Source organism: Trichechus manatus, unplaced genomic scaffold, assembly GCF_000243295.1.
Source record: "Trichechus manatus latirostris isolate Lorelei unplaced genomic scaffold, TriManLat1.0 scaffold00087, whole genome shotgun sequence".
In the NCBI taxonomy this organism is placed as follows: Eukaryota; Metazoa; Chordata; class Mammalia; order Sirenia; family Trichechidae; genus Trichechus; species Trichechus manatus.
This window is the reverse complement of record NW_004444023.1, coordinates 794,236-809,243: the sequence shown is the minus strand read 5'-3', so window position 1 is coordinate 809,243 and position 15,008 is coordinate 794,236. Positions and strand designations below refer to the sequence as shown.

At 55.3% G+C, this 15,008-nt stretch overlaps 2 protein-coding genes across 2 annotated transcripts in view; one reads left to right on the top strand and one right to left on the bottom strand.

The window, feature by feature from the left end:
• Positions 1-6: 6 nt before the first annotated feature.
• On the top strand, positions 7-2,420 carry IRF2BP1 (interferon regulatory factor 2 binding protein 1). The gene has a single exon (XM_004381592.1). It carries the CDS (start codon positions 262-264, stop codon positions 2,014-2,016), a length of 1,755 nt encoding a protein of 584 aa, XP_004381649.1. The 5' UTR covers positions 7-261; the 3' UTR covers positions 2,017-2,420.
• A 9,694-nt stretch (positions 2,421-12,114) lies between these two features.
• The window catches only part of FOXA3 (forkhead box A3), a 9,924-nt gene continuing 7,030 nt past the window's right edge, over positions 12,115-15,008 (bottom strand). Inside the window, exon 2 of the mRNA XM_004381591.1 lies at positions 12,115-13,156. Coding sequence (XP_004381648.1) covers positions 12,164-13,156 — 993 coding nt within the window. The 3' untranslated portion in view covers positions 12,115-12,163. The remainder of the gene's footprint in view (positions 13,157-15,008) is intronic.

Here is a 15,008-nt window from a genome sequence, read left to right as displayed (position 1 = left end):
GGCCCGACCTGTGCGCCTCGGCCCGGAGCCCGGACCGGCCGAGGGCCCCGACGTGCCTCTGCCTGCCTTTTCAGGGGGGGCGAGAGTGAGGAAAAAGGCTTAGGGCCCAGGGGGCGGGGAAGGGGGGCCGGGCCTGGATCCGGCTGGGAGGCCGGGCCGTGGCTCGCGCGGTCCCGGGGACGCGAATCGAACTTCTGCGGCTCGGATCGAACGTGGGCGGCAGGTGGAACGCGGGGGCCCGGCGGCACGCGCACGGGGGCCATGGCGTCGGTGCAGGCGTCCCGCCGCCAGTGGTGCTACCTGTGCGATCTGCCTAAGATGCCGTGGGCCATGGTGTGGGACTTCAGCGAGGCTGTGTGCCGCGGCTGCGTGAACTTCGAGGGCGCGGACCGCATAGAGCTGCTCATCGACGCTGCCCGCCAGCTCAAGCGCAGCCACGTGCTCCCCGAGGGCCGCTCGCCTGGGCCCCCGGCTCTCAAGCACCCGTCCACCAAGGACCTGGCAGCGGCCACCGCGCAGGGGCCTCAGCTACCGCCCCCACAGGCTCAGCCCCAGCCGTCGGGCGCAGGCGGCGGCGTCTCGGGACAGGACCGTTATGACAGAGCCACCTCGTCTGGCCGCCTCCCTCTGCCTTCTCCCGCCCTGGAGTATACCCTAGGGTCCCGTCTGGCTAATGGGCTGGGCCGAGAAGAGGCTGTGGCCGAGGGGGCTCGAAGGGCCCTGCTTGGCTCGATGCCCGGCTTGGTGCCTCCCGGGCTCCTGGCAGCAGCAGTGTCCGGCCTGGGAAGCCGGGGCCTGACGCTGGCACCTGGTTTGAGTCCTGCCCGTCCAACCTTCGGCTCTGATTTCGAGAAGGAGAAACAGCAGAGGAATGCGGACTGTCTGGCAGAACTGAACGAGGCCATGCGGGGCCGAGCAGAGGAGTGGCACGGGCGTCCCAAAGCGGTGCGCGAGCAGCTGCTGGCACTGTCTGCCTGCGCCCCCTTCAATGTCCGTTTCAAGAAGGATCACGGGCTGGTGGGGCGGGTGTTCGCCTTTGATGCTACTGCCCGCCCTCCAGGCTACGAGTTCGAGTTGAAGCTCTTCACCGAGTATCCATGTGGTTCGGGCAATGTGTACGCGGGAGTCCTGGCAGTGGCTCGACAGATGTTCCATGATGCTCTGCGGGAGCCAGGCAAGGCCCTGGCCTCCTCAGGCTTCAAGTACCTCGAATATGAGCGCAGGCATGGCTCAGGGGAATGGCGCCAGCTGGGTGAGCTGCTCACCGATGGGGTCCGCAGTTTCCGAGAGCCAGCTCCCGCGGAGGCCCTGCCCCAGCAGTACCCAGAGCCGGCCCCTGCAGCCCTGTGTGGGCCGCCCCCTCGAGCCCCATCCCGGAACCTGGCTCCCACACCCCGCCGTCGCAAGGCATCCCCTGAGCCAGAAGGCGAGGCGGCTGGCAAGCTGACCACGGAGGAGCAGCAGCAGCGGCACTGGGTGGCACCTGGGGGCCCGTATACCGCCGAGACCCCCGGTGTGCCCTCACCCATTGCTGCTCTGAAGAATGTGGCCGAGGCCCTGGGGCACTCACCCAAGGACCCTAGTGGGGGTGGGGGCCCCGTGCGGGCAGGCGGTGCCAGCCCTGCCGCCTCCTCCACAGCCCAGCCTCCAGCCCAGCATCGGCTGGTGTCTCGCAATGGCGAGGCAGAAGTCAGCCCCACGGCAGGGGCCGAAGCTGTCAGCGGAGGTGGGAGCGGCACCGGGGCCACCCCGGGGGCCCCCCTGTGCTGCACCCTATGCCGGGAACGGCTGGAAGACACCCACTTCGTCCAGTGCCCCTCAGTGCCCGGACACAAGTTCTGTTTCCCCTGCTCTCGGGAGTTTATCAAGGCGCAGGGCCCAGCGGGCGAGGTGTACTGCCCCAGTGGAGACAAGTGCCCACTTGTGGGCTCCTCTGTCCCCTGGGCTTTCATGCAGGGTGAGATTGCCACCATCCTTGCTGGAGACATCAAGGTCAAGAAAGAGCGGGACCCCTAGGCCACCACTGCCACCAGGCTACTGCTCCCTGCCCCCTCGCCGATGACCTTTGCTGTGGATAAATTATTCCCTCCCCCACCCAACCCAGTGCCTCCCCCACCCGTGTACATACTCCCTTTGTCAGCCCCGATGGGTTCCCTGGGGTAGATGCATTGGGGGCGGGGGGAGAAAGCTTGTGGCTCCTGTTCGAGGGGGTGTTTGGGGTCCCCAGGCCCCTTCAATTTCCCTCTCCATTCCTTGGCTTGGCTTTTCTGCTGCTTGTAGTTGGCGGAGAATTGCCCTCTTCCTTGAGAAGGGGTCTCCTGAGATCTTGCTCTTTATAAACGAAGCAAAAGCATTTTATTGTCTCCCCTCTCCCACCCCGTTTCCTTCTTCAATAAACCGAAAGATGGTTTTTTTTTTTCTTTTGGGTCCCTTAGTTGACTGAGATGCTGCGCCTCCTTAGGGACCAAACTAATCCTGCAGGGAGAGGCTGTTGCCTTGAAACCTCCAGGTGGCGCCCTTCACCCAGACGGCCTGCTGGCTGTTTTTGCAAATGCTGCCCACAAATGTTCTAGCCAACCGCCCGTTTTCCAGGTGACAGAACTGAGGCTCAGAAAGGGGATGGCACTTGCATAGGGCGCACAGCCAAGCTTGGGAATAGGTTTTTTTTTTCTGTTGCTGGTCCATTCTTTGTGAATGTGGAGGACTAGGTGCCTATGAGAAGGAAGAGACGGGGCAGTGGGTTCCTGCTGAGCAGGGAGGGAACTGAGGCTAGACTGTTAGAGGGATTACTCGAGGGAAAATTGACCTCCACAGGGTAAACTAACTGGTTCCTTGGAAACAAGATCTCTGGGGTGCCAGAGAGCCTTTAGAGGCGGACACCTGGGAAGTTAGAAATGGGAGACGAGTGCCATCGGCGGCCACCCTAGAACGTCGTGATGGCCGGGGGGAAAAGACGTTCCCCCCGCGGCCGCCTCTGATGTGCGCGGCCTTGTCCCGCACCTGTCCGAGTGGGCTGATCATTAACCAGGACTTCCTGCATGCTGACGTCACGGGGCGGGCATTAACCCACTGCGGCAAAGCAGGGGTTAAGGTGAGGGGGACAGCTCTAGGAGCCCAGCCCCCATCCGGGCGTCGTCCTCTGCCACCCTGAGGTGGTGGTTCCAGGAAGGGGAAACGCAGGGTCGAAAAGGCAGCAGATGGAAGGAGAGATGGGGAATGATAGTGTCTTTCATCACTCGGCAGCACTCATGGCTGGGAGACCCAAGTTCGCCCCCAGATCTCAGGCACCCAAGTGTTTCATCACCTCAATCTAGAGGACCAGAACGTCCTGACCCATCCTGGTCACCCGTGTGTCCGCCTCACACCTGACAGCTCTGCATGTCCCAGCTCCCAAGTATCAGGGACACTGGGGCTTCGTCTTCCACATCTGGAGGGTCCTAGTACCCTGAACCCCCAGTTTTTGGACCCAGGGGTCCCATCCCCCAGCCTCCAGGTCTCGGGTGTTCTGTCATCCCTGGCACTGCCAGCCTGGCTCTGGGCAGGGCTGAGAAAACCACCCCTGATTAAATACACCCAGGCGATAAGCCTGGGGCAAGGGAGACGCTGGAGCTCCATACCTGGGCTCCCCTCCCAGCTTCCACTGGCTCAGCTCCGCCGCCCCAAAGGCTGGGTATCCCCCCTGCCCCAAATCCTCAGGGCTGAAGTCCTCCAGACACGAGGTACCATATGCCCCAGTCGGGGCTGGAGAGCTGTGTAGGACACCTGGTCCTTTAAGAACAGCTGGTGGGTGGGGGGTGGGGGGCAGGGGTGTCACCCCCAGCCTAGCTGGTGTGTATTCTAGATAGAGGTTGGGTTAACCATTAACCTAGCAGAAGGCCTGACCTGTGTGGGTGGGGGGGGGCTGGATCAGTCCCCCTCCCCCCAGGGTTGTGGTGGAGCCAGGGTGGAGGGGCTTCTGGGTTTATTTGGGGATCTGTGAGTGGGTGAATAGGCTTTGAAAAAGGGGAGAAGCAGAAAGATCCAGGCAAAGATGGGGAGACAGCAGGAGTGGGGAGGGAGAGATGTAAAGAGAAAGCAGCTCACTGAAAGAGAAGACATAGAGGAGGAGAGAGAGAGCCAGGGAGAGACCCCCTGAGCCAAGGGAGATGAGACCAACATTCAGAAACAAGAGCTCAATGGAGAAATGTCCAGATAGGTTGAGAGAGACAGCTGCACCGACGATACACCAATAATAGAGACGCTGAAGGAGGGAGAGAGAAGAGAGACATGAAGAGACGGGAATAAAGAGCATATGAAGAGACTTTGGGTGGCGCAAATGGTTAAACGCTCGACTACAAGCCAAAAGGTTGGTGATTCGAACCTACCCAGAGGTGCCTTGGAAGAGAAGCCTGGCAATCTGCTTCCAAAATCTCACAGCCTTGATAACCCTAGGGAGGACCGTTCTACTCTGCACACGTGGGGTCTCCATGAGTCAGAACTGACTCCACGGCAACTAACAACAATGAAGAAGAACAGAGATTAAGAAGTATTCTGAACATAGCACAAAAAATAGTAATTTAAGAGCATGTGAGGGGAGAGAGAGAGAGAGATGGAGTTCTGGGAAATCAAAGACACAGGTCTGTCTGTACTAGACGGTTAAGACATCCTCAAACTCAAAAAGGATTACGAGACAGAAGGGCAAGGCTGGGTCTCTCTTGATCACCCAGTCCCTAGTCCCTGGCTCACACTCTTATCCTCCAGATCTCAACTTAAGCTAACACCTCCTCCAGGAAGCTCTCCCTGACTCCCAGGCTGCTTCCGATGCCTCTTCTGGTCTCCCACAGACCCTCAGGTTTTCCCTATCCCAGCATAGCCCACTTTGGGTTATCACTGTCTGGGAACTGAACTGTGAGCCTGTGATGACAAGGCTGGGACTGTTTTGGTCACTGCTTTGTCCCCAGCATCACCCAGCACCAGTTCCATCCAGTCGATTCTGACTCATGGTCACCTCATGTGTGTCAGAGTAGAACTGTGCTCCATAGGGTTTTCAGTGGCTGATTTTTCAGAAGTAGATCGCCAGGGCTTTCTTCCAAGGCAGCTCTGCGTAGACTCAAAACTCCAACCTTTCAGTTAGCAGCTGAGTGCATTACCCATTTGTACCACCCAGGGACTCCTCACCCAGCACAGGGCCAATTTAATGGATGAATAGATTAATGGGTTCTTTCTCTCCCTCAACAAATGTTTATTCAGCTTCTACCTTGTAGCAAGTATTGGAGGCTCTACTCTCCTGGAGCCCCTACTCTCAAGTGGGAGATACAGACAGACCCATAAAATATGCTATGCCATGGAGCAGCATGTCCTACAAAGGAAAAAATAAACCAGAGTGGGGCTAGAGAGTGATGGAGTTTGCTATTTTAGAGGGAGGTCTGAAAGGGCTCAATGACACTGGAGCTGAGAACTGAAGGAGGGAAGGGAGAGAGCCAGAGGAAATCCAAGGGATAGCATGTGCAAAGGCCCTGAGGTAGGAGCCTGCTTGGTTTGTTCCAGAAGCATCCAAGGGAGCAGTGAGGCAGGACCATAGGAAATGAAATCACAAAGGTAGTGGAGGGCTGTCAGGGGACCCTGTAGGCCATGATAAGGACTTTGGATTTTGTTCTAATGGGAACAATAGAGAGTTTCAAGCAGTGGGATGGAGCAAATGCCACAGAGACGGCAAAGAATTAGCTGGGACAGACTGCAGCATCTCATTTATCTAGGTGCCCTGGACCCAACAAAGGGCCTAGCCCAGATGCCCAACAACAGGATGTGCACGAATGAATGAAACCCAAACCAACAGAGAAAAAGTCATCATGACATTTGGATGGAGGGGACAGACTCAGAGAACCCCAGGGAGAGGCCAGCTAAGGACCCGGGGATGCCCAGGGACAGCAGACAGACAGCATCCCGGCTGAGACGTTCCATTCCTTCCAGAGCCCTCCCCACCCGGAAAGCTTCCCTGGAGCTGGAAAATGCCCCGGCCTCCCTGCCTGGCTCGCCCGTGGCGTGCCCACTCACACCTTGGGCGCAGGAAGCTGGCAGGCCCCACAGGAACCTTTCTGTGCGGGGGTAGTGGAGGCCAGCGGGCGGCAGGGACGAAGGGAGAGGAGTGGCTGGTGGCTGGGCAGCGGGCAGTGGCTACACAAAGGCTCCAGTGTCTGCCCCTCCTGCCCCCGGGTACAGATATAAATAATATGTATATACACCTTTATATATATATACACCAGTGGGCTAAGGCCGAGAGGCTGGGGGCCACACATTCCCTGAAGGGCCCGGGCATGGAGAGGCCCTGGGGGCTCTAAGACCCACAGAGATAGCCGCAAAGACTGAGGGACACAGGCTGAGAGGGACCCAGAGAGACAGAGGGAAGGAGAGAGAGTGACAAAGTGAGAGACGCCTGGCAGAGACACAGAGGCAGAAACTAAGTGGCAGAGAGAGTGTTGTTGTCAGCTGCCATCAAGTCAATTCTGACTCCTGGCGACCCCATGTGACAGAGCAGAACTGCTCCGTAGGGTTTTCAAGGCTTCATTTCAGAAGCAGATCGCCAGGCCTGTCTTTCGAGGCACCTCTGGGTGGTGCCAACCTTTTGACTAGTAGTCAAGTGCTTAACCATTTGTGCCACCCAGAGAAAGCAGACCAACTCAGATGGAAACAGATCAGAAAAACAGCCCGAGAAATTGAACATCACCAAAGAAAGACAGGAAAAGTCAGGGGAAGGGGGACAGTGACCGAATGAAGACAAGGGTCATTAAAGAGAAACCCAGGTGACAGAAGTAGGGATGGAAAGAAACAGAGAGCTGTCAGGAGACACCAAGAGAGGGACCCACCCAGAGAGAAGCAGACAGACAGGGCCGGGGCCAAGCTGGGAGGCCCTGGGAAGCTGGTGACCATGGGTGGGGGAGGATTAGGCCCGTCTCCCGTTCGGGGGCACCGCCTGTGGGGGGCTCTGACCAGCCCGGCCCAGAGCAGGCTGAGGCGCAGGGAGTGGAGGTGAGGGAGGTGGCCCTAGGGTTCCGGATCTTGGTGTTTACCTGGGGCAGGCACTGCAAACAGGCGCCCAGCCTGGCCCATGGCAGGCAAGGGTGGGACAGGTTGGGCCCCAGCCCTGGCACCAGCAGGCCTGACACGCCCACCTGTGGCCTGGGCAGTGAGTAACACACACCGTGACATCTGGATCAATGGTGACACACAGGGGGACAGACCCAGCAGCACACAATGCCAGATATGCGCAGACCCATGGTGACAGACACCCAGACACATCCACAGTAACAGACACACAGAACACAGTAACAGGGACACACTGTAACAGACACAGTGAGAGCCACACAGTGAGAGCCACACAGAACACCATGACAGGTAACCGTGTTGTTAGATACAGAGACACAGTGACAAAACACAAGTGACAGACACAGATACGGTGACAGGCACCCAAGACAATGACAGTGACAGACACACATACAGTGACAAAACACAAATATAGTGACAGAGAACACAGGACAGACACACATACACAGTGACACAAACACAGTGACAGACACACAAAGGGCAATGACAGACAGTGACAGACTTGGACACAGAGCCATACAAGCACACACACTAACACACCGAGCAGAGACACATCACAGAGTAGCACCGGAGCCTGCAGGTACAATGACACGGATACAGTGACAGCAAGATACTCAAGAGATCACCAGAGCCAGTGACAAACACACTGACACGGACACACACACACTGCTAAATGGCCCGGACTGCTGGCTTCTGGGGGTGCCACCTTCCTCCTCCCATAGCAGGTTATGGCAGGAAGTAGGGGTGACTTTGAGGGAAGACATGGGACCCCAGGACCCCACCGTGTTATTGCCACCCCACCAAGCCTCTGGAATAGCGTGGAGGTTAAGGACTCTGGGACAGAAGGCCGGAGTTCAAATCCCAGCTCCCCCACTCAGTATCTCTGTGGCCCTCACTATCTATCTCTTCACCTCTTTGTGCCTCAGTTCCACCAACAATAAAATGGTGGGGGGAGGCCTGAGTGAACTGATTCATGTAAGGCGTTCCCATGATGCTGAACTCGTGGGAAGCACTACTAGCTATTAACACGGTTGTTATTGTTCTTGTTGGGTGCCGTCGGGTGGATTCTGATTCATAGTGACCCCGTGTGACAGAGTGGAACTGCCTCATAGGGTTTCCTAGGCTGAAATCTTTATGGGAGCAGATCGCCAGGTCTTTCTCCCGCGGATCCCCTGGGTGGATTTGAACTGACAACCTTTCAGTTACCAGCTGGGCGCTTAACCATTGTGCCACTAGGGTTCCTTAGCTATTAATATTAATATTATCATTATCATCTAGGGCCTTCCCATGCAGACAGCCCTCTGCCCATAGCTGGGATCCTGACCTGGCCCTTCCTTGGGCCATGTCACCTCAGGCCCACAGGCTGTGTCCATTTCCCTCTGTTCCAGCCCAGGCCTCCCCAGGTGTCCCCATGCTGCCCCTGCATCCCTGATCCCTGGCGTCCCCATGTCTGTCCATGCATCCCACGTCTGACCGTGGTACTTTTCCACGCTGGACGGGAGCCGGCTGTCCCTGGGGTGGGGGTCACACCTGCCCACACCCGCCCAGCTGGTGGCCACCAGACACCCCGATGGATGGCCCCACCCTCCCGCCAGGACCCTACAACAACACCCCGCCCCTCTGGCCACCTGAGGTCCCCACTGGGGCGGCCTGAGGCCCGGGTCTGGGGACAGGAAGCCCCAGGCCTGGCTGCCCTGAAAGCCTCTTTCAGCCTGGGCCTCCTCCTGCCACCACCGACTCCTCCCGCGGAATAATATTTGGGCTGTTGGCCGGGGGGCGGGGGCCAGATCCGGAGGCCGCCTGGGAGAAGCCAGAAACCGCAGGGCTTCCTGCCTCGGGCCGCCTGACTCTGGGAGAGACCCCCAGGCCCGAGGGAGGGGGGCGGGCACCCAGGGAGACTGAAGGCCTTTCTCTCGGCCCCAGTTGTTTTTTCCAGGAACCAGAAGGAATTCCCCGGCCTGCCCAGGACAGCGAGGCTGGTGGGACGGCTGACAAGCAGCCAGCGCGGCAGGGGGCGGGGGTGACACGCAGCCGGGCAAGGCGGGCACAGCGACAGAAATAGAGGGCCCAGCGGCCTGTGGTGGCAGGTACAGGCGGAAACTCGGGGGAGCCGGAGAGGGAGGGAGGCCAGAGAGAGCAGGGAGAGACCAGAGATCCAAGCAAGGAGGGGAGACAGACCCCAAGAGAGGAAAAGACCGAGACCCCAAGAGAAGGAGGCAGAGTCCCAGAGAAAGGGAGAGACAGAGTCAAAGGAACAGAAACAATCAGAGACACACAGAGAGGCCAAGACTCAGAGGCTGCGAGGACAACCGTCTGACAGAGAACGATCGAGCATTGTAGTCAAAGAAACCAACGGGCAGAGAGAAAGGCACCGGAGAGGGTCAGGGACACAGTGACACAGACAGAGATGACATTATGAGATAAGCAGATAGACAGATATGTGGAAACTTCGAGAGACAGCACACACATCACCCATACCACCCCACACACACACCACACATCGCAGCACACGCACGTCACACACACACACCACACCACACACACATCACAACACACACCACACACACATCACGACACACACCACACACACATCACACACCACACACACATCACGCACACATTTGTCACCCACACCACACCACACACACATCACACGCCACACACACCTCACACACACCACACACACCACATACATATCACATACACACCACATACAACACACACACATCACACACATAACACAGACACCACACACATCACATACACACATACCATATACACACACCACAAACACACATCACATATACCACACACATATACACACACATCACACACACACACATATACACACACTAAACACATATACACACACAGGTGGATAAGCAAAGTCTTTGGTCTTTGAATGAATGAATGGCTCGCTGAATAAAGGAATGAATGAGTGGCTAAAGAGGTAACGACCCAGAAGGCAAAGGCAAAGCGAGTATTCCCATCTCCATCCTCCACCCAACCCACACCAAAGAGACAGTAACGGCATGGCCAACAATATCAGACCAGCCCTGCCCACCTGCTCCTGCCACACTGAAAGGCCTTGGCCCAGCCCCTTCCCATTCCAGGCTTCAGTTTCCAGTCTGTGAAATAAGGGGGGTGAAGTACACAGCTGTGTCTCCTAGAGAGCCACTCCCTCAGAACACCTGGGAGACAGAGACTCTGACTCAGAGTCTAGGGCAGGGAGAGACCAGAGGAACAGAGACACCCAGGTCCCTGCCCCTAGACCCCCCTCCCCACACACCCACCCCCAAGAGAGACAGATACCCTCTAGGGTGGGCAGACCCTCCACACACACTCACATATAAGCACAAAAGTGGCAGACACACAGCAAAAATGGGCACTGCACACACACACACACACACACACAGACATACTTTGTCATAAGCGCACAGACGTACGTTGACTCCCAGAGATACACACAAGACACACAATGACAGGCAGACCCACAACCTGGATGCATACTCTTTGAGGCTGTGGGTGTCCAGACAAACGGACATACAGAGACACACTCCTAATCATGTGAGACCCAAAAGGGACCCAGAGATCAGTGTCCAAAGAGAACCACAAACACAAAACAATGAAGACACATACACAAGATCTGATATCCCAAGACACCCACGTAAGCACACACCCAGAGGTTGAACAGACACACAAAACCAGAGACTGAAGTCCTCCTCGCACAATTGAGGGATACAAACAACAGGCAACACTTTGCGGTAGACCACAGGGACCCCAGCGGGTATAGTGATATCCTGTGACCCACAGAGGCCCTCACAACACACACAAACACACACTTGGACAGGCAGACACACAGCACATGGCATTACACACACCCACATAAACACACTATCAATGCCAACACACACACTGTCTCCAGTTTTTTGATTAACACCTATCTGTCCCTTTCCCCTCTGTCCAGCTTATTCAAAAATTGAATAACCCCCAGGCTCCCTGATACTCAGAGGGATTGACTGGAGGTGTGTGTCTGGGAAGTGGGGGTTGGGAGATGGCCTTGGTCACCACAGAGCCACCTCCCCCTACTGCCCTGGCCCCACACTGCGGGGGCTGCTATCTTTGAACAAACTGTCCTTGGGGTCAGGGACAGCAAAGGGCCAAAGGTCAGGTCGATGCCTCTCCCGCCCCCTCCCCCAGAGCTCTTAGGGGCAGGAAGGAGAGGGGACAGGGGAACAGAAACTCAGGTGTTCAAGCCCCACAGGGCCCATCGCCAAGGAAAAGAGACATGCAGAAAGAGGCAGGAACGGTGCCTTTAATCGTCAAATACAGCCAGTATCCCGCTTCCCAGGCAAGAACCAGACTTCAGTAGAAATTCCCCACTCCCTAACCAGCCCCTTCTGGTTTCTTCCGGACCAGAGGAGGGGGATGGGCTCCAGAAAAAACCAAGGAGTATTCCCATCTCCATCCCCTACCCAACCCACACCAAAGAGATAGTACCAGCATGGCCAACACAGGGACTGTGGTGGCTATCATGGTGCATAATAGTCCACTGATACATCAGCCAGCCAATATGGTGGCCATCATAGCGCCCTATGGGCCAAAAGAGATGTTAAACAAAATGGTGGCCAATTTGGCACCTACTGTGCCAAGGAGTCTACCAAGAAAGAAGCCATCACAGCACCCAAAGGGCCAAACAAAGAAGATGGAATTGAAATGGTATCACCATCACACTCAAAGTGTCAGCCAAAAAGATGGCCATCACAGCACTCAGTGGACCAACCAAGATTATCAGCCTAGACGGTGGCCATCAAGCACCCAATGGATCAACCAATAATATCAATCAACATGGCGGTCTTCACGGTACCCAATGGGCCGACCAAGATTGTGGCAATGGTGGTCATCACAGTACCCCATGGATCAACAGGATGCCTTCAGATGGCAGTCATCACAGCTAGCAGTAGACCAACCAAGATGTTAACTGGTGGGACAAGCAAAAGTGTCAACCAGGAGAATCAGGCCCCGAGAGCCTGATGGTGTGAGCTACAGCCATACCCCACCCACCATGCTCCCACCTCCCCTGCTAGGATGCATTAAGCAGAGAGCGGGAATAGAGGCCCTGGTAGTAGACCCCAGGCTCCCCACCTTCAGCCCCATAGCCCCCAAACCCCATGTCCAGTTTGGGAGGCGCTGGTGTCTGTTCCGACATCAGGTTGTTGATGGAGAAAGGGTGGTTGAAGTTGTAGGGTACGTCCAACTTCAGCTCCCCTGGGAGCTCCAGGCCAGTGAAGTAGGGTGTGGAGGAAGTGGGTGAGCCACAGTCCAAAGCCCCCACATCTTCCCCACCCTGGGCCTCAGGCTCAGGGGGTGGAAGGTGGGGCTGGGGTGGCGGGGAGGCAACAGTGGCAGCAGTGGTGGTGGTGGTGGTGGCGGTGGCAGACACTGTGCCGTTCCTCCCGGTGGAGGTCCCACTGCCCCCTTTCTTGACCTTCTCCTCCAGCTTGAAGCGCTTCTGGCGGCGCAGGTAGCAGCCATTCTCGAACATGTTCCCTGAGCTGGGGTGCAGAGCCCAGTAGGAGCCCTTGCCTGGCTTGTCCGGGGAGCGTGCCACCTTGACGAAGCAGTCGTTGAAGGACAGTGAGTGGCGGATGGAGTTCTGCCAGCGCTGCTGGTTCTCCCGGTAGTAGGGGAAGAGGTCCATGATCCACTGGTAGATCTCGCTCAGCGTCAGCATCTTGCCCGGCGCCTGCTGGATGGCCATGGTGATGAGCGAGATGTAGGAATAGGGTGGCTTGGCATGGGCCAGGGGCCGTCGGTACCCTTTCGGCAGCTCCTTCCCATGTACCAGCCCCAGGCCTGGGCCCCCATACCCTGAGCTGCTGCCCCCGCTGTTGCTGGCACCCAGGCCTGGGAAGGTGGGCCCCAGGGAGGCTGCAGGGGCTGGGGGTGCCAGGGGTCCAGAGGGCAATGGGGAGGCAGGGAGCCCCCCCGGGGGGTAGGGAGTGCTCAGAGGGTTCAGGGTCATGTAGGAGTTTAGGGGGGCCATGGTGGGCACTGGGGTCACCGGGGAGTAGACCTGCATGGAGAGAAAGAGAGATGGTGAGGGGTCAGTGGGTCTCCATCTGCTGGTTAGTAAAGGGTCGCTGATGTCCATTTGTCTGTCCGTCTTGCCTCTTTCTACCAGTCCCTTCCATCATTAACTCTCTCTGTGGATACCAAAATCAAACCCAAACCTGTTGGCATCAAGTCAATTCTGACTCATAGCGACCCTACAGGACAGAGTATATCTGTCCCATAGGGTTTCCAAGGCTGTAATCTTTTCAGAAGCAGACTGCCACATCTTTCTCCCGTGGAGTGGCTGGTGGGTTTGAACCACCAACTTTTCAGTTAGCAGCGGGGTGCTAAACCACTGCACCACCAGGACTCCTCCTCTCCGTAGAAAGCTGTCTCTTAATGTCTCTCTTCCCACTTCCCTGTCCTCCCTCCCCTGAGCGCTCATGCCCGCAAGCTCCATCTTTAAACGGTTCTCAAAGTGTGGTCCAGGAAAACTTGAGGAGTCTCCAAGACCCCTTCAGGGTGTCCACGACATCAAAAGGGGGCAGTGGTGGTTCAGTGGTAGAATTCTCACCTTCCATGCAGAAGACCCAGGTTCTATTCCTGGCCATGTCACCTTAAGCGCAGCCACCACCCATCTGTCAGTGGAGGTGTGCGTGTTGTTATGATGCTGAACAGGTTTCAGCAGAGCTTCCAGACTGATAGACTAATAAGAAAGGCTTGGCAATCTACTTCCAAAACTCAGCCAGTGTAAACCCTACAGATCATGACAGTCTGATCCTGTTGTGCCTGGGGTCACCATGAGTCAGCCAACCTGATGGCAACTAACAGCAACAACAAGGGGATCAAAACCATTTTCACGCTTGTTTTTGCCTTTTGCAGTCTGTCATGGGCATACAGTGGAGTTTTACAGAGCTGCATGACATGTGATATCGTAATAGACCGAAAGCAGAAGCAGCTATGAGAATCCAGCGTCTCCTTTTGATCTGGACATTAAAGAGATTTGCAAAAATATAAAACAATGCCACTCTTCTCTCTACAATTTTTGGAAATACAGTTATTTCAATAAAAACGTGTTATGTATATAAGTTATTGCTATTTTAAAACGAAAATTGATATGTATTTTTAAATTTTCTGTTTTAATTCCCAATATGGTATACACAGGTAGTCCCCGACTTACAACGGGGTTCAGTTCCGACACCTCTGTCGTGAGTTGGTTGTGACGTAAGTCGAATACCTCAAATTTTTTTTTTTAAGTTTTCATTATTATTGCCTTTTATTATCAGTATTTTTATAAATCCGATCTTTATTTGTCTTTGGGGGTTGGAAACATTACATATAAACTTGCAGATATGATGACATCAGCAAATTATGTGCTGCAACTCTGTATGTATATAGTACCTATTACTAATGATAAACTGTCCAAAAAAAAAGGAAGGTTCTAAGTGCGGTTCGTCATAACTCAAATACGTTGTAAGCTGGGGACTACCTGTATCAATAGACATAATCCCCATCAACAAAAACTTTTTGGGATCCTCAATCACTTTTAAGACGGTGAAAAGGTCCTGAGACCTGAAAAAAATGAGAACTTCTGATCTATCTAATTATCTAATCTACATATATGTATAGCTGTCTATCAATCCTTTAGGTAAAAAATATTACTTTTTTTTTAAAGTCAAAAGTATTTGAGTAACAGAATTCATGTGTTTCAACCTAATATATATCATCTATTTACCATCTATCACCAAATCTAAGACATCATGTTTGTAAAGTGCACTGTTCTTTTACACCAAAGACACAAGGAAAGTATTAGCCCAAGAGACAGAAAGGGCCACATAAACCAGAGACTTCATCAGCCTGAGACCAGAAGAACT

What these genes read in the sequence shown, in the direction of transcription:
- IRF2BP1 (XM_004381592.1), top strand. Translation starts at nt 262, where the DNA reads ATGGCGTCGGTGCAGGCGTCCCGCCGCCAGTGGTGCTACCTGTGCGAT.